The following is an 18,686-nucleotide window of genomic DNA, read 5'->3' as shown; positions in this document are numbered from 1 at the left end:
TATTAATACGTACACACATTTAAAATGTCCTTTCTGTGGCTACTCAGCATGCAACTTTGCCGTTCTCTTTCTGCAAGCATTTTTGCCAGCTGAAGTGAATGGCTCTCATGTTTGTGGCAAGGGAGTACAAACAGGGCACGGAGGTGGTGGTGGCAGAGAATTCATTTCAAAATTCAAACCCACAGGAGTGGAAATTGCTTTGCGTTATTTGCCCAGCTCTAACGCTGACTTTGCACCCCAGTGGCACCCGCAGAGTATGCTTGGGTACCGTGCAATCCTGGTGGCTGACACAGCACCAGTCCGATATCCCTGTGGTAGAGGATATACAGGAACATGGCTGTGGGCACCTCTTCCTTTCTGTTCCTGTTCCTGTTTTCCTGCTCTCCCCCTGTCCCTGTCAAGTCCATGGTTAGAAACCCATAGAATTCTACCATACAAGCAGGAATTCATTGGCCCGAACACCTTGCTAGTGTAGCATTTGGCCAGTTAACTGTCTATATTAACATGCCACTTTGCCATAGACTTTTAGTTCTGCCTATATACAGTATTTCCTAAATCATTAGAGACCGGCCTAAATTTGGGGATGTCCAAAAATCCGTAGCTGAATTGCACATGGTATCTACTTGCCTGAATATGTGTGTGTACGCAAGTGTGTCTACATGTGTGTGCACACTCATCCACACTCAATACACGAGTGTTTGTGTGATCACCAGCAGTGGGGTGCCTATGAGTATGTCTGCCACAACACCCCCAGTCAGAGGAAGCTTGTACCACACTGGCTTTATGTAAAGGCTTTTCTGTGGTGCTCAGAGACCACCCTGTCCACATTACTGAATTTATCCTCACAGCACCTGGGCAAGGAGCAGTGAGGGCACTTAATAAACTCATTCTGTTCTGGAGCTATTCCAGACCTCAGGGACTAACCACTGGCTGTCCCCAGGACGAGAATGTAGCCCCCATAGGAAAGCGATATTATTCCCATAGGAAAATGAGGCATAAAGGAGCATCACACAGGGTGTCTTGTGGTAGAGCCGGGCACCTAATGTGTATCTCCTGAGTCCATCTTTGGTGGTCACCACCTCAGCCATAACACAGCTAGTTAACAATCCCACAAAGGCGTTACAGAAACACCGCTCTGCCGGTTCTTGATTGCTCAGGAAACACCCTGCCATGACAGCTATTGGCCTAGTGTTTCAATGTAGATCAGTGGTTCTCAACCTATTTACCATTGTGGACCACATGTGCAGCCCACAATGTGTTATCTGGGCCGCATCCAATACTACCTGTTTGGGCCTGAGGATGTCACATGGGCTGCAGCTCTGTGCAGAATGGGCCACAGGCTGACAATCACTGGTGTAGACACTACCTATGCTGATGGGAAGGGTTCTCCCGTTGCTGTAGGTATCCACCTCCCTGAGAGGCAGTAGCGAGGTTGATGGAAGAAGTTTTTCATCAGCCCAGTACTGTCTACACGAAGTTATTTTGGTCGGCACAGCTGTCTCTCTCTGGGGTGTGGATTTTTCACCCCTCTGAGAGACGTAGCTATGCTGATGTAAGTTCCCAGTGTAGCCAAGCATAGCTCCAAACCACATGTCAAAGGTTTGTCCTGGGTCTGGATAACTCAGTCTCTTTTCTGGGGGTAAGTTGTACAGCACCATCAGAGCTGGACCACCCAAGATGGCTGCTAATCATCGCCCTCCTTCTGCCCCTCTTCCCAGCCTGACCGCTCCCCTCTGGCTCTCTGCGCGTTACAAACAGGGTAGCAAACTGTTGTAAATGTCCCCTGACTGCCCAGTTCATCAGCCAGGCGACTGCCTTCTGCTGTGGTCAATGCCCCTTTGATTTCCTTCGAGGGACTAAATTGCTGCAACTCATCACAGTAGGCAAGTTCCAAATTGGCCAGAGCTTGTGTGGGCTACTGTAAGGGTCCGTGTGCGGGTCCCCTTGTCAGGTGAGGGGTCGCTCTTGCCTTCCGGGCACCTGGGAACCAGGCCGCCTCACTACAGGAGGCTGAGTAGCAGTTCAGTCTTACAATCAATGCCCTAGACCAGGGTGGGGCAACAGGCAGTAGTCCTGGGCTCAGACCCTCAGGCAGGGGCTGAGTAAACAAACAGTAGTTCAGTGTATCAAGCCCAAGACCTAACTCAGGGCGGGGCAGCAACAGGTACAGGGCTCAGACCCTCAGGCAGGGCTGAGCAGCAGTGCAGTTTATAAAGCCCAAGCCCTAACTCAGGGCGGGGCAGCAACAGGTAAATCCGGGCTTCTAAGCCTGAGCGTTGGGGGTGAGGGGGAGACTGCCACCCGTGAGTGGGGTGGCAGGGGGGACACAGGCCCACCCACTCCACTGTGTCCCGGCCCGGGGCCCTAGCAGCGGCGGGGATTCGCTGCAGTCAGTGGGGATCCTGGCTGCAACACACTGACATAGGCTCAGTGTCGGCTACAGCCAGACTGGGGTCGGCTATCCCCGGGCCGCTTCCAATCTCCCCCTCCGTTGGTACCTGTATCGTCGGAGCTTCGGCAGGGGGGTCCACCAGCATGGGCTCCTCAGGAGACGGGTGCACGGGTGGGCTCGACTCCTCCTCTGGCTACCGGGCTCGGGGCAGGCTCGGCCAGTCCTCCTCTGGGTACCGGGCTCGGGGCAGGCTTGGTTCAGCAGGAGCTCGGGCACCAGCATCTGTCCTCTCTAGCGGACGGGGCGCAACTGAGCGCTGGGCCCGGGCCTTTATACTTCCTGTCCCGCCCCTTGACTTCTGGGGGGCGGGGACAGGTGGCGGTGGCTCCGCCCACTGAGGCGGCTGTTCTGGCTCTTCCCTCTCAGGTGCGGCTGGGAGCCAGGCCGCCTCACTACAGCTATACTATCTCATGGCAGAATTTCTGGCCTGTGGCAGTCAGGTTGTTGGTCACCCTGTCAGTCTGTTTGAGCATTCCAGCCTGGGTGTGTCATAGCTAGGTTTCTCAATCTGTCTGGGCGCTTGGTAGTTGCTGTTCCAGAAAGGATCTCATCTCAGCGTGCAAGTCATCTCTGAGCCCTCTCTAGGTAACCTCCAGCTCTCGCTTTAGATCCAGCTTTAGGTCTCGTTTTAATTTGTGCTGGGGATTTTTGATTTCTTGAAGTAACTCTATTATTTGTTCCATCTTGGTTCAACAGGAACAGCAGCTCACAATCTCTCTAGTCTCCTTGGAAACTTGGTCCCGCTCCTACACGTGTGCTGCCCCTCTTTGATCCAAGCAGTTAGTCAAAGCTGGAAGGATACATCGATGGAGGCTCCTATTTTCTTTGCTGCCATCTTGTTTAGTTACAAGGAACGTACAAACTCCTGCTTCTCCAAATACAGGAGGACCAAGAACAAAGGGAGCAGTTTCTTAGCTCACAGGCCCAAATCTCTTTAGCCAACAGACCCACGAGGTCTCTCTCTAGCTTTGCCAGTGAACTTAGGCTCCCTGAAGGGAGACCCATGCCAGTGTTGCTTCCCACAGGGCCCTGGACTGGGATATGTGGAGAGGGAAGGAACAGGGGTCCCCCTTGCACACCCACTTAAGGGCTGTTGCCCAGATGCAGGTGGAGAGCCGAAGATTCCAGATTAGGGTCAGGGACCAGCCCCTCCACCGCCCTAACAGAGAGCAAGGGGCTGGAAATTGGGTGTGCTAACTGCTAGGCTGCCTGGCTCTCCAAGCACTTTATCACAAAGCCTACAAATGACAGACATCTGATCTGGATGATCATAGGCTTAAAAGGACTGCAATTTTATTTTTAACTGAACTTTGCTACAGAATGAAGGAAAAAAACAGCTTTCAGCAAAGCTCACTAACCCATCCAGTGCATGTGCCTCTCATAGCAGGTTTGTTTAGAGTGAGCAGCCACTCAAAGGCACGCAACAGGGGACTAATCCTGCAGCAAGGATGGATTTAGGAAGAGAAGAATAATCGCCTGTTTGCAATCTGTATGCTAAGGCATCCCTGATGGGATTGCTGTTGGAGTAGGTTAATGCCGAGGACAAAGAACTTGGCTGTTTTCTTTTAACAAAAGCTGTTATTTCTACTGTTAGAAAACCTCCCATTGCAAAGATTTCCCCAGCTCCAGGGAGAAGACAGAAAGTGCCTATGTAATCACAATGTTAATTTCCATCCAATACTTTACCTTTTCATTCTCCAACAGCTTTCCTCTCACAGGTTGTGTAGCTGTAACATACCCTGTTAAGAACCCTTGATTCAGTTATGTGGTAACTGGCCCCTAAATTGTTAGGATGCTCATATTGTTGGATTGTAATTTGCTGATGTGACTGAACCTCATGTGGGAAACAGCAGACACTTGATGAACAATGTCGAACTAACTTGATGTCTTTTTTTGGTGACATTACAAGTTTGGTTGATAAAGGTAGTGGTGCTGATGTAATACAGTTGACCTCTGTAAGGCATCTGATTTGGTACCACATGACATTTTGATTAAAAAACTAGAACAATATAAAATCAACCTGGCACACATTAAATAGATTAAAAACCAGCTAATAGATCTCAAAACATAGTTGTACACAGAGAATTGTCATTGAACAGGTGTGTTTCTAGAGGAGTCCCACAGGAATTGGTTCTTGGCAGGGGCACTGGAACGGGGGGGCCAGGGGCTATGGCTCCTCCACTTTTAAAAGAGGGAGGCCTATGCCCTTCCGCTTTTTATCAGCCCTAAGGATGAGCGACAGGGGGAGGGGAAGAGGTTCTGTGGGAGCAGGGCTTCCGGGTAAGGGGCAGTGTGAGGGAAGGGAGAAGGGGTGGCACGGGGGCAGGGACGGCATGGGGGCAAAGGCTCAGGGAGAAGGGGCCGTTCAGAGGCGGGACCTCAGGGGGGAGGGGCAGCAGGTCGTTTTTTTGTTTGTTTTTTTTAAATCCAGTTGATTTTAAAATTGCCAGTGGTGGAGAATCCACCCTGGTCCTTGGTAAATTGTCTCAGTGCTTAATTACCCTCACTGTTAAAAATGGGTGCCTCTTTTCTAATCTGAAATTGTCTAGCTTCAACTTCCAGCCATTCAATCTTATTATCCCTTTCTCTGCTAGACTGAAGAGTTCATTATTAAATATTTGTTCTCCAGATAGGTACTTACAGAGTGTGATCAAGTCACCCCTGAACCTTCTCTTGGTTAAACTAAATAGATTGAAATCCTTGAGTCTTTCACTATAAGGCAGGTTTTCTAATCTTTTAATCATTCTTGTGGCTCTTCTCTGACCCCTCTCCAGCTGATCAACAAGACCATATCCCAAAAGTAACAATACATATTCCTTGACAAGTGATGACACCAGATGCCTTTCAATGCATGTTCACTTTAAGAAAAATGAGATCACTGTGTCTTCTATGTAGGTTAAAGCTTCTAGCAACCCACGTGCAAAACTGGATGAGCTGCTGGCAAGAGGGCAGAGAATACAAGCAACAGAAAAGCTTGCATCAGCTCAAGACATGTGCTTTCAGCAGCAACCTAAAGGACTCTTCACCGACTTCCTCCTGTAACTTATATTTGACTGTTTGGATCTCCTTTTGGAAGGCTGATACACTGTACTCAGGACCGACTCCAGGCACCAGCCGACCAAGCATGTGCTTGGGGCGGCAACTTGGGGCGGGGAGGCGCTCGGGGTTTTTTTTGTTTGTTTTTTGGTTTGGCGGGGCAGCACTGGAGGGTTTTTTTTTGTTTGTTTGTATTTGTTTCAGCAGCGCGGCGCTTCAGGGAGGCGGGGGCTTCGGGTGGCACACGGGGCGGGCAGTTGGGCGCGTGGTGCTCGGGGGCGGGGGTTTGGGTGGCGCTCGGCGGGGTGGGGGCTTCAGGTGGCGTGGTGCTCGGGGGGGCGGGGGTTTGGGCGGTGCTGGGAGGGGCTTCGGCGTTGCGGTGCTCGGGGGGGCGGGGGCTTGCATGGAGCTCGGGGGGTGGGGCATCGGGGGTTTGGGTGGCGCGGCACTGGGGGGGCAGGGCTTCGGGTGGTGCAGTGCTCGGGGGGGCAGTGTGGTGCTTGGGGGAGCGGGGCTTCAGGCGGCGCAGCGCTGGGGGTTGGCGGCGCCGCATGGGGGTGTTACGGTAGGGCGGCGCTCTTTTTGTTTGCTTGGGGTGGCCAAAAAGTTAGAGCCGGACCTGACTGTACTTGACAAGGCCAGTAGAAATATAGGTTTTCTCTAGGAAGGGCCCCAGAAATACAGCAGAGGTGAATATCTTCATAATTTTTAAAAGGACATTTTAAGAACCTATCCCAACTTTTCTTCCAGTAAGATGCTATTACATTTTCTGGACAGCTAGATCAACTATCTATTTTATTATTCCTATCACTAAGGCTTCCACAACTGAGACATCCAGGGTACCCAGAATTAACTGAAGAGTACATCCAGGATCCTTAAGAAAAAGGGGCCAGTTCTTTCCCTTGCCACACGAGAAATTGGACAGGAGCAAGATCATGATACAGGTGCTGCTGCAGTAGCTGTTTACAATGGAATGAGAGTGGCAGAGAAGAAGAGGAGGAGAGGGAGGCACAGGCAGGCCACCATTGCTGCCATCCTCACCATGGGATGGTGAATTCTGGCTCCACGGAGTTCTGCGCTTCAACTGCACAAGGAGCTGGGATGTGATTGTTGGGGGGTTGGACTGGGAGGATTTGTGTGTGGTCAGAGGAGATGTACAGAGGTTGGGGAGGTCATAAGCAGTGCATGTGTATAGTTTGGCGGGCCTTTGTTTTCAACATGTGTTTCAATCATAGCACATTATGTTCATGAGTGTGAAAAGACATTTCTCAAGTGTTTGCAGACAGCTGGCTGGCTCTCTCACAAGCTGCGGGCCCAGCTCCCTACCTCTGCCTGCAGGCACCAGAGAAGAAGCCAGGCAGCAACCCCTGAGTAACACATTCCCAACAGTGGGATTCGAAGGGCCAGCTTTGCAAAAGAGCCCAGGACCAAATTTTCAAGGTCTCCGCACTCCCAACTGGGGCCACATTTTCAAAAAGTTTGGCCCCCAGCAGGCTCCAGGGAGAGCCACAGGAGCTGCTGAGAACTTTTGAAGATTGTGTGGCTGAGCAGTGTTGGAAATCTGCCCCTTCAGACAGGAAGCACAAAGTGAGCGAGAGAATGAACACCCACCACAGCATCACCTGCACAGAGCTGCCAGCTCGCAGCCAAGAACAGCCCCGCTAACATTCCCTGGTGGATGCTTCCCTGGCTGAGTCTGTGGTCTCTGAACCCCGGGGGCCAGCTGTTATGGTGGGCGTTGGTGCTGGTGAAGTCCCGATGTGGTTCTCTTGCTCTCTCAATCTGCTAGGAAAGTGCTGCCATTCTTCTACCAACGCCTCTATCCCCAGATCAACATACATTTTCCTAAATCCGAATATTCATGATCATCATCCAAATGTCAGAACGTTCAGATCCAAACATCATCTAAATCCAACTGTGAGCCTCTTTGCCCATCCCCAACAGACAGCACGTGCGGCTGGCTGAGCACGTAACACATGCATGCAGCCTGCACAGAAAGCTCCCAGGAGGCCAGAAGCAAGGTGCGAGCAGCGTGCAGAGCAAGAGGTCAGTGTGAAGGAGGTGGGGCTGAGATGTAATAACATAAGAATAATGCTACTACTGATCTGTATCATACACGAAGCTTGTATGTGACGGGGTCATGGGCAATGTGTACTTTAGGCAGAGGTGAAAGTAAGCTGGTACGCCCTGGTACAGTGTACTGGCAAGAGCCGGTGCACCGTACCGGGGTGGCCCAGCTTCCCTGGGCGGCAATTTAAAGGGCTCGGGGCTCCCAGCAGCGGCTGGAGCCCCGGGCCCTTTAAATTGCCGCCAGAGCCCTGCTGCCGGAGCCCTGGAGTAGCAGTGGGGCTTTGGGGGTTATTTAAAGGGGCGCGACTCCCGCTACCTCTACTGCCCTGGGCCCTTTAAATAGCCGCCGGAGCCCCGCCACCACTACCCCAGGGCTCCGGGGGCTATTTAAAGGGCTGAGGCAGTAGAAGCAGAGGAGTCCTGGGCCCTTTAAATAGCCTCCAGAGCTCTGGAGTAGCGGTGGGGCTCCAGGGGCTATTTAAAGGGCCCGGAGCTCCCCTGCCTCTACCACCCTGGGCCCTTTAAATAGCCGCCGGAGCCTGCCAGAGCCCTGGGGTAGCTCTGACCCACCATCCCTGCGCCTTCCACTCGAGACCCCTTTCCTTCTGGGGGCCAGAGCTGGCCCCAACCCAGCCTTGTACCGGTAAGTCCCTATTTCTACTTTCACCCCTGACTTTAGGACTATATTGAATAGCAGAGGTGGCAGGAAGGGAACACAAATAGATAAGAAACCTCCGGGTAAACCCTTGCAAGGGGCCTGGACTAGTGAACTAGGTTACACAGCTGTTTTCCCAGGTTGGCACAGCTAGGTTGAAAGCACTGAAACAGATCAAAAGTGACTGCTGAGGAGACAGTTGTCAGAGCCTATTTGTGGAGAAACAGACTGACACAGAGATAGGCCCTGTGGGATGGGTCTGTAACAGCTGGTCCCTCCTAAGGGCCGGGCCAACCGACCAGTGTAAAGGCCTTTACTGTTTAAAATCCTCTCACTCGTGCTGTGTCCCTGCTGCTAAGAGGAAACAATTTGTTTTAAGAAGGCTGTTTGGTCAGGTCCTGAGCTATCCACTGGTCAGCCAGAGCCCACTGGGACTGCTAAGCAGTCACTGGGCACTGCAGCCCACAGCCCACTCTAAGAGTAGGACAGCCATGGGATTCCACACAGGGCAGGTGACGGCACGAGGTCTGACACCAGGAGTTGGGTGCACTAGGGGAGACATAATCTGGGCCACGGAGACAGCAGGCCCAGAACCATGGCAGCCACACACATAACATAAGGTATGATTCCATTTATGAGTACATCAGAAAAGAGAAAGTAAACTACAGCAGAAGCAATGTACAAGGTACTGATTCTCTACTCCATCATCCACCACTTTTATGCTGGAAACAGACTGGACAATCCATGGAGTCACAACAGCATAAAACTAGTGCAACGGAGAAGAGAATCTGGCTCCAGATCTAGGAAATGGAAGCATGTCCTGGCTAAGATTCTAGAAGGTTCATGTTACAGACATGGAGTTCTGCCCAGGTTTGGAAATCGATTGTACTTTTCTAGACAGTGGGGACTTTACATAGTTTTATGGAATCAAAGGGGGTATGGGTCACACAGCCCAGTTCTCAGGAAAGCCAGTTATTAGACTGTGACAGTCATACCCATTAGACTTATTAAAATCCATCCATGGTACAATTCTGCTGGATACATGACCCGCATGGGAACAGGACATTGCGACATTCACAAATATGATTTTAATAGAAACCTATTAATGTCTGAGCTGAGAGCAGACAGAGTCCACCAGAAATCAGCAGCAACAAATTGTTGTTTTAGAGAGTCTTGAGAACAAAATCACGGGCTTGGAGGCTTCATCTAGACCTACATCCCATGGAGAATAGTAATTCAAGAAGGACTGACTGATGAGCTTTGAATGCTATGGAGAAACAAACAAGTATCTATTTCCTATGGAGTGTCAGTAATTGATATCAGCTTAGCACGGATTTTTGCTGCTTTGTACAATAGTAAAACAAAGAAAAGCAACATTCCCTTCCCCATCATCTATGTACAGTTGAAGATTAGCCAAAGTCATGGGGACAGCCCCATTATACCAGCACAACTCTATTGAAATTAATGGAGCTACACCAGTTTACACCAGCTAAGGATCTGGCCCTAAAACATTAACCCTTTCAAGATTCAAATTTGGGTCAGCCCTTCTGAGAAAAAGCTGTCATCCAGCATTTGCAATTTGACACAGCACCAAAGGAACCCTAAAAGTGGAATTACCTTTTTTCCTATGGTGAAATAGCACCAGGACTGAGCTTGGTAGGTGGGGATGTTTTGGTAAGACTGGAATTTCCCATCAGTCCATTTGTAGATAGCTGACCCAGGCGGAGTATACCGATTGGCTGTGGCTGCAAAAACCCCCACCTTTGGAATGCTGAAGATCTCGATGCCCATGGTTTCAGAGTTGGTCATCAAGTTCTGATATTCTTCTACATAGTCCAGCCTCTCTTTGACTAGGAAATAACAAAAAAAAAAAAGAATGGAAATGAAAAATAGATGCCTCCTTAATTCAACTGTGTTCCAAAGTTCAATGGAGGGCTATATTTTTTATTATTTCATATGCATGGCACTGAGTAACCAAATAAAAAGCCCTGTGCTGAAAGACTTGAAAAATCAAAGGGCAAGTTAATTTACTATTGGGCTCTACCAGCACAGTCCAGCCCTAGGTATAGTGACATGACAAGTGATGGCTACAGACAATGGACAGCATGGAACAGGAAGACAAGGGTTCCATAAACACAGCTCTGCCAGTGGAACGATGTTACATGTATTGCAGAGGCTACTCTGCTTAAGGATGCAAAACAGGTTCCTTTGTACCTCCCTGTGCATAACACATACTGATCATTTTCCAACACATTTGCCTCCAGAGCTGCATTCTGTATGTCTGGTCTCTGTCAGCAGGTGAATGGTTCTAGAAAGTTGGAGCAAAATCCCTTCAGGCATTTTCCCATTATGAGAGGGTAAAAAAACAACCCCCCCCCCATGTTTTTAGTTTAAAAAAGGGTGGGGAAGGGGCACTGAACTTTGAATCTCATTGAGGAGACCATTGGAAGGAACCACCTGGAAGGGAGAAAAGCAGGTACAGCCATACCCTCTAGGGGAGAGCTGAGATCAGCTGGAGTTAAACCCTCTCCTCAGCACCCCAGACCCAGAACTGTGCAAAGGATTCCCCTTTCGCGGACACCAGAACCCCCACCTTCCTATCAGCCATAGGTGGAAAAACTACTGGGAGGAGACAGCCAGAAATTCAGCCAGCCAGAGCTGAGCCTAGCAAAAAAAATAATAATTGTGGTACTATCATACCACAAACACGTCACCATCAGATTGTTCACTCTGCTTGTGTTATACTCCTTTCCCTTACCCTCCTCTCTCTTGTTTATCTAGATTGTAAGCGCCTCAAGGCAGTGTCCAGTTCTGGTGTCCCCCATTCAAGAAGGATGTTGATAAATTGGAGAGGGGTTCAGAGAAGAGCCATGAGAATGATTCAAGGATTAGAAAACCTGCCTTAGAGTGACAGACCCAAGGAGCTCAATCTATCTAGCTTAACAAGGAGAAGGTTAAGGGCTGACGTGATCACAGTCTGTAAGTATTTATATGGGGAACAAATATCTAATAATGGGCTCTTCAGTCTAGTGGAGAAAGGTCTAACATGCTCAATGACTGGAAGTTGAAGCGAGACAAATTCAGACTGGAAATAAGATGTACATTTTTAAGAGTGAGAGTAATTAACCACTGGAACAATTTACCGAGGGTCATGGTGGATTCTCCATCACTGACAATTTTTAAATCAAGATTGGATGTTTTTCTAAAGGATCTGCCCTAGGGATTATTTGGAGGAGTTCCCCGGCCTGTGCTATACAGGAGATCAGACTATCACAATGGTTCTTTCTGTCCTGGTAATCTGTGAATCTTAGGCAGGGAGTGTCTCTTACACTATGTATAGCACCTAGCAAAACGGGGCCTGATCTTGGTTAGGGTCTTGGGTGCTACTGCAATACACATAAATAATAATCAACCTAAAAGCACATCCACAAGGAGTAGGAAGTGCATGATTTAGGCACCTGCAAAAACTGAAAGATAAAATGGAGAAGTTATGAAGGTTTGAAAATATTCCATAGCCCATGCTCAGTAGAAAAGAGCTTTTAGACTGCAGGGTGGTAACCCAGTAATCCTCTTTTGTCCTAGGCCTGTAGAGATGTTAACTAACAACTTCACCTTGTGTGATCTCTTGCAACATGTGTTAACTCCTTCTCTGTTCCACACTTCTATGTAGCTGTGACACTCTGAGTTCCTTTCCCAGACCTGAAGAAGAGCTCTGCATAACTTGAAAGCTTGTCTCTCTCACCAACAGAAGTTGGTCCAGTAAAAGATATAATCTCACCCAGCTTCTCTGTCATTAACTTTTACACAGTCATTTCAAACATGGATGTAGTGTGCATGCACACACAGCTATTTAACTACCTACTGAAATGCCTCCTTCACCAAGAGAATTCAAAACATGCAAGCATAGGCACCGTCTATAGCAACGTTTCTCAAATGCAGCCACTGTGGCCTCATGTGGCCACCAGGGGCTTTTCATGCGCCAACGACAGCCTCCGGGGGGCGGGGGTGGCAAAGCATCGGCCCCTCCACCGTCCTGCGCTGCCTCTGGAGAGAAGTGGGGCACAACGCTGCAGGAGCAAGGTGAATTCTTGACCCACCTTGGGGGAGGGGGGTTGGGCTGCAGGCTCTAGCAGTGAGACTTCAGGAACCTGGCTGTGCAGCCCCAGGCTCTGACTGCAGGGCAGGGGGTACTGAGACCCCACCCCCCTAGCTCTTGCCACACAGCCATGGCCTCCAGCTGCAGGGTTTCAGCCTGTGGCCCCTGGTTCCAGCTGGGTGGCAACAGGCGTTGGCTCTCGGCTCCAGTCCCGGGCTCCAACCGTGCAGTGGCAGGCACTGGCCACAGGTGCCAACCCCCAGCCCCAGCCACACAGCAGCAGGCTCCAACCATAGGGCTTTGGGCGCCAACCCCTGGCTCTGGCGGCAGAGCTTCAGTCTGCCTCTGGCCCCCAGTTCCGGCCGTGCGGTGACAGGCACCGGCCCTAGGCTCCAACCACGTGGTCCCAGCCCCTGGTGCTGATCCCCTGTCCCAGCTGCACAGCAGCAGGCACCAAAGCACAGCTCTGTTCCTGGGCTCCAGCCATGCTGTGGCAGGAGTTGGTCTCAGGTCCCGACTCCTGGCCCTGGCCACACAGCAGCAAGCGCTGGCTCCAGCCACTCAACGGCGGGTGCTGACTCCTAGCTCCAGCACCCAGCTCTGAGCTCTGGCCATGCGGTAGCAGGCACTAGCCCCGGGTGCTGGCCCATTGCTCTGGCTGCATGGCAGTGGGCAGTACTAAGTGTGCTGTGATCAGGGGCAGCTCCAGGCACCAGCGCAGCAAGTGTGTGCCTGGGGCCAGGGCCGGCTTTAGGAAGCGCGGGGCCCGATTCAAACAGTTTCAACGGGGCCACGGCAGGGATGACTAAAAAAAAAAAAAAACGTTAAAAAAAAAAACCACGTGGCGCTTGTACTCACCGGGCGGTGCTCCTAGTCTTCGGCAGCGGGTCCTTCACTCGCTCCAAGTCTTCGGTGGCACTGAAGGACCTGCTGCTGAAGTGCTGCTGAAGACCCAGAGCGAGTGAAGGACCCGCTGCTGAGGACCCAGAGTGCTGCCAGGTGAGTAAAAATTTAAAAGGAGCCTCTAGCCAGGGAAGGGATTCTCGGCCACTTGCCCCATCCCCCGGCGGCTCTGCCACTGGGCACGGGGCCCTCTTAGGCGCGGGGCCCGATTCGGGGGAATTGGTGGAATTGGCCTAAATCGGCCCTGCCTGGGGCTGCAAGCCAGGGGGCGGGGCAGCGTGCCGGTCATCGTGAGGGCGGCAGTCAGGGAGCCTTCGGTGGCGTTTCTGCAGGAGGTCCGCCAGTCCCGCGTCTTCGGTTTGAAATTGGTTCAGTAGTTTAAAAATTATGAAAAAGTTTAAAGCTGAATGGTTCAAAACTCCAGACAGTTTCCTACTTGTATAAAGCTTTCTTAGCAGCTCATCCACAGAGCTGTACTGATTTTTACCTCATAACCAGCTTATAATTCCACACCTCAAACTGAGTGACTATAGACTTCTAAAGGGAAGATTCAAGCATAGAGCTGAGTGAAAAATCAGAATTTCCATTCTGGGGGAAATGCCACAATTTCAACTTTTTCTTTTTTGCAGAATGAAAAGTTCAGAAGAATTTTGATTCAGAAATTTCAAAATGTCTTGTGACTATATTTGCAGTCATGTGACTCCCATGATGCACCATGCTACTTAGGGTCAGTCTTCACTGCAGAGTTAACTCAAATGATCTACACTTGAGTTACTCCTCTTGAGTTAGCTTAGCTTGAGTGAGAGACTAGTAGCCATGCTATGAAATGACACACTAGCTTCTGTGTCCACATTAGTGCTGCACTCACTTGTGTATGATGCTAAAACTTCTGGGGACCCAACCCGTGGTTCTTTGCACTGCACTAAGGTCAGTTACTGTATGAATCTTTTCCCAGTAAATTGTGGAGAACTTGTCTGTCCTTTTTGGGCAAACAGGGGGAATTGTGCGAAGGCTCTGGAGGACTAGCAGCACTTGAGTGGCACTAGCCTGTATCCATACTAGAGAGTGGTCATGTTAGCAGCTAACTCAAGCTTTAGTCTCTACCCCCTGGCAGGCTAGACAACTGGAGTTAAAATCACCATCAGACTTGAGTAAAGCGGTTTTGTTTGTAGATGGGACTCAGGGCAACACTCAAGTTAGAACATGAGTTAACTGCAGTGAAGACAAGAGCTAAATCAAAGAGGAGACCATGTTGCATCATGGGAGATGTAGTCCAGCCAGGGACCTGGAGACCAGGGAAGAATGGGGACATCAGGCATCCAAACTACAATTCCCATGAAGCAGTGTGCCACCATAGGGAGATGAAATGTAATGTTGAACTGACTTGAAAGAAACATTTCAGTTCAGCGAATCAAAATATTTCAATTTGCATTGAACCATCCTGAAACAAAATAATCTATTTTAATTTTCCATCAGGAAAAACTGAAAAATTTCACCCAGGAGTTGAAACTGCATTTTCTGTCCAAAAACCCCACATTTGGATGGAAAAAATCTGACCAGCTCTAATCAGAACAAAAAAGGAGTAACCCAGATTGGTGGATTATTAGCACCATCCAGAATGGCAATAGGGGAAGAAAACCACCCAATGAGCAGACGCTTGAGGGGTATCCCCTAACACCAGTAAAGGTCTGTATAAGTGGGGAAAGAGGCTGGGTGGTGCAATGGGATAATTCACTAGCTATTTTTTCAGGAGATCCAGACAATCTAGAGACGGACCAGAGGAGCAGTGCCAGAGGATGGACCTACATCCATACTGTGACGTTGCACTCTATATGTTTTATGGAAATATGCTTATGAGAGTGAATATGATGTAACTGGAATATGTTTTATGCAAAAGATCTCTTGTAAGTTATCAAAACAAAGGTTATAACCTACTGACTATATTCCTCCTATTTGTATGCTGTATCATTCTTGTATCTGAAGCTAGAAATATGAAGTATAACTCTGAAGTCCTATTGTAATTATGTGAAATGTGGGCTATTAATGGTGGTTTAGAATCTTGATGGCTCCCATTGACTAGGTTTATTTACCTGCAAGCCTTCCTGTGTACCTGTGGGCCAACCCAGGAAGAATGGAGACTAGGGGTCTTACACTGGCATGTGGCCATGTCACATAATACTGGAATCCATCTTAATCCTTGTACTTTTCCACTGATGAGGCGAGGGTGGAGACAAGCATAGACAAAAGATTCCCGCCTTGTGCCAAAGCTATAAAAAAAATCCCTGCTTACCACCTGAGATGTCTGCTGGAACTAACAAGGACTGTACCTGGGGAAAGGATTCGGCCCAGACTAGGAAGGAGTCTAGTCTGTGAAAGAAGCTTATTGGGTGAGATGTTACCTGTATCAGTTTCTTAATGTATTAGGTTTAGACTTGCATGTTTTTGCTTTATTTTGCTTGGTGACTTACTTTGTTCTGTCTGTTATTACTTGAAACAGTTTAAATCCTACATTTTATACTTAATAAAATTACATGTTTATTAATAAACCCAGAGTAAGTGATTAATACCTGGGGAAGCAAACAGCTGTGCATCTCTCTCTATCAGTGTTATAGAGGGCTGACAATTTATGAATTTACCCTGTATAAGCTTTATACAGAGTAAAACAGATTTATCTGGGGTACAGGCTCCCAGAAAGGCTGAACACTGGGCACTGGGAAAGTCCCTGTTAACTGAGACGCTCCTGGGCTGAGTGAATCTCAGTTTCAGTGAACTGCAGAGAGGCATGGTCCAACCTCTGGGTCTGTGCTGGAGTGTCTAACTCAGCAAGACAGGAGTGGAGGGGCGCCTGTTCTTGCAGGAGGGTTGTTCTCAGTGGTATCCCAGCTCATAGAGTGACAGTCTCAAGGGGAGTCTCTGTGACCGAACCCATCACACATACAATGAAAAATGAGGGCAGGAGAGCAGTGAAAAGATCTTTCTGTACCTCTGCTGAGATCTCACACACCCACTAGCAAAGAACAACCCTGCACAAGAGACAAAGAGAGAAAACCCCTCATCTTGCCATACTTACACCTTTTGATAATCATTATTATTCATATAGCACCAAATGTTAGGTGCTGTCAAGGTTCAGGGCAACTGCACCTGTGTTTCCCCTCAGTGGTACAGCAAGGGCCCCCAGCTCCCCAGCCATCACCTCTCTTGGGTGGAGACCTGTGTCTCTTTTCTTCCTGAACAGGGTGTCTTCAGGCTGAACAGTTCCCAGCAATTATTCCAGTGTTATTCCCAGGAAAAGACAATCTGTCTAAGCACACCTGCTTGCTTTCTCTCCAGGGACTAATAGTGTTTGCTGATCACAATTAAGCTACCACACAGGTCTTCCTAAGCAAGCACATTTATTCTTTGGGTAAAAGCACTCCAGAGGAAACATATTAAAAACAATAAGAGAACGAAGCTTCAAAGACTGAGTGTGGAGGTGGGGGGTTGCAATGCCCTCACCTCACGTATTTCCTAGGAGCTTCACTTCACACTTCTGGCCCCAAAAGGTCCTCGGAAGTTCCTAATCCATCCCAGAGATTGCACTGGTCAGTCTCCTGTAGAAGCTCCACAATAACACATCTACACTTGTATTTTTAATACAATAGATCCCAAGGTATTAAACTTAATTCAATAACATTTATCTTAATTTCATAAGGTGTGTCCAGGGGAGTGTCAGACCAGTCACAGGTGCTCCCAGATGAGAAGACTGAGTCTAAGCTCCATAGAGCTTGCAATCTAAATCTCTACCACTAGGAGGAACAAAGTGAGCCATAACGGCAGAGCTGTCCACCGGTCACAGATCCCTTACCTTCTAGCATGGTGACCCATGCACTCCCATCACATAGATAGAGGCCTTTCCGAGAAGCGTTAAACCAGAACTGGGCCTTTTCATTCTTCGTGCAGGGAGGTCGGGATCCCAGAGTCACTTTCATGTCAGTCTCTGAACACAAAACAAAAGCAAACAGGTCCCTTTAATGCCCTCGATACAATGAAAGATTGAATAGGACCATTAAAAATGGAGACCCACTGCGCACACTGCCCTGCCTGAGCGTACAGCGTAGGGTGGCCTGGATTGGATAGAGATTCCTACGGATCACAGTGGGTTACATGGCTTAGGACCCACACCGCGCAAAGTGCCTAAGCACACACTTAACTTTAAGTACATCAGCGTAGCCCACTCATGTCAATTAGAGTACGGCTGTGCTTAACGTCAGCATGTGCTTTAGCGTTGTGCTGAATGGGGCCTTCACTCACGAGAAAGAGACTGCATGTCCACTTTGCAGGAGCAATAGCAAGGGCACTGTTCCAAGACAAAGCCAGACTCAGCAGATATGCTGCAGAGCTCCGAGGGGCTAATCTATCCCATATCTGTTAAGGCCCAAGGTCCAGAAATTTGGAGATATACAAATGTACAAGAGCTTAATTTGCGTATCGATCACTATGCATTGCCTCATTTCCATATGTTTTTAAAGTGGAAAAACATTTCTTTTTTAATTTTCTCCCTCTACTCCGAGCTCTCCCCCTGGTCTCTGTTATTCTGTTAGGGGGACAAGCAGCCTATCCAAGTCAGTCCTAGGGGACGTCTACACTTGGAGCTGGGGGCGTGATCCCCAGCTGCAGGGGACATGCCCGTGCTAGCTGAGATGGAGCACTAATAGTAGAGGGTAGCCACGGCAGTGTGAGCAGCAGGAAGAGCTAGCTGCCCCGAGTATGTGCCTACGGTCTAGGGCACGTATGCACTCAAGGCGCTAACCTGTCGCACTGCTCGTGCCGCCATGGCTAGTCTCTATTTTTAGCATGCTAGATTGATCAGGACTAGCGCGTGTATGTCTCCTAGAGCCAGGATCACACTCCCAGCCGTACCCCTAGGGAGACTGGAATTAAACGCTTGAGCCCAGACACTGCAGGGGGAGAGGGGGATGTTCTACTATCCCAGCCAACCCCCCCAAAAGGCCCTGGGGGGGGAGAGGATGGCATCTCTCTCTGAGAGCTGTTTGAGACCTTACAAACTGGGCTCAGAGTCTGTCTCTCGGCCTTGCTCTGCCAGTGCAGCTGGCTGTGCCAGGCTCTGGCCTGACAGCCGCAGTTCCTTCTTTGACAGCCCCCACCCGCCCACAGAGGGGGAAATACCGCAGCTGGTGTCTTCTGCGTGGGGGGTTGGGGGAGGAGGCAAACACTCACTACACACCTGTCTGCCTAGTCTCTATGATCTTAGCTAGCTTGTTCCAGCTCCAGCCCCAGCCTGAGTGTGGGTGGGAAAACATAACACCCCCTCTCTCTGCTGGGTCTCCCCATTTCCCCATGAGAGAAGCTGAGATGGAGTCTGCCAGAGAAATGGGAGCTGCTCTCAATTCAGCTGCTAGTTGAGTTTCTCTGAGCCGCCTACTGCAGAACTCTCCAGAGCCCAGTGTCACCTAATTCTGATTTGGGCTGGTGGG

General features: G+C 49.5%; 1 protein-coding gene across 4 annotated transcripts in view; it reads right to left on the bottom strand.

Moving 5' to 3' along the window:
• Window positions 1-18,686, bottom strand: part of TSPEAR (thrombospondin type laminin G domain and EAR repeats) — a 95,785-nt gene that overhangs the window by 23,808 nt on the left and 53,291 nt on the right. For 3 of the 4 annotated variants that reach the window (XM_039487006.1, XM_039487005.1, XM_039487007.1), the window contains exons 6-7: window positions 17,057-17,188; window positions 9,831-10,063 (exon numbers count right to left, since the gene is read on the bottom strand). In XM_039487006.1, coding sequence (XP_039342940.1) covers window positions 9,831-10,063; window positions 17,057-17,188 — 365 coding nt within the window. The remainder of the gene's footprint in view (window positions 1-9,830; window positions 10,064-17,056; window positions 17,189-18,686) is intronic. The other variant, XM_039487008.1, reaches the window with a different exon arrangement.

This window comes from Mauremys reevesii, linkage group 9 (genome assembly GCF_016161935.1).
Source record: "Mauremys reevesii isolate NIE-2019 linkage group 9, ASM1616193v1, whole genome shotgun sequence".
In the NCBI taxonomy this organism is placed as follows: domain Eukaryota; kingdom Metazoa; phylum Chordata; order Testudines; family Geoemydidae; genus Mauremys; species Mauremys reevesii.
This window is presented reverse-complemented; position numbering and strand designations above follow the sequence as displayed.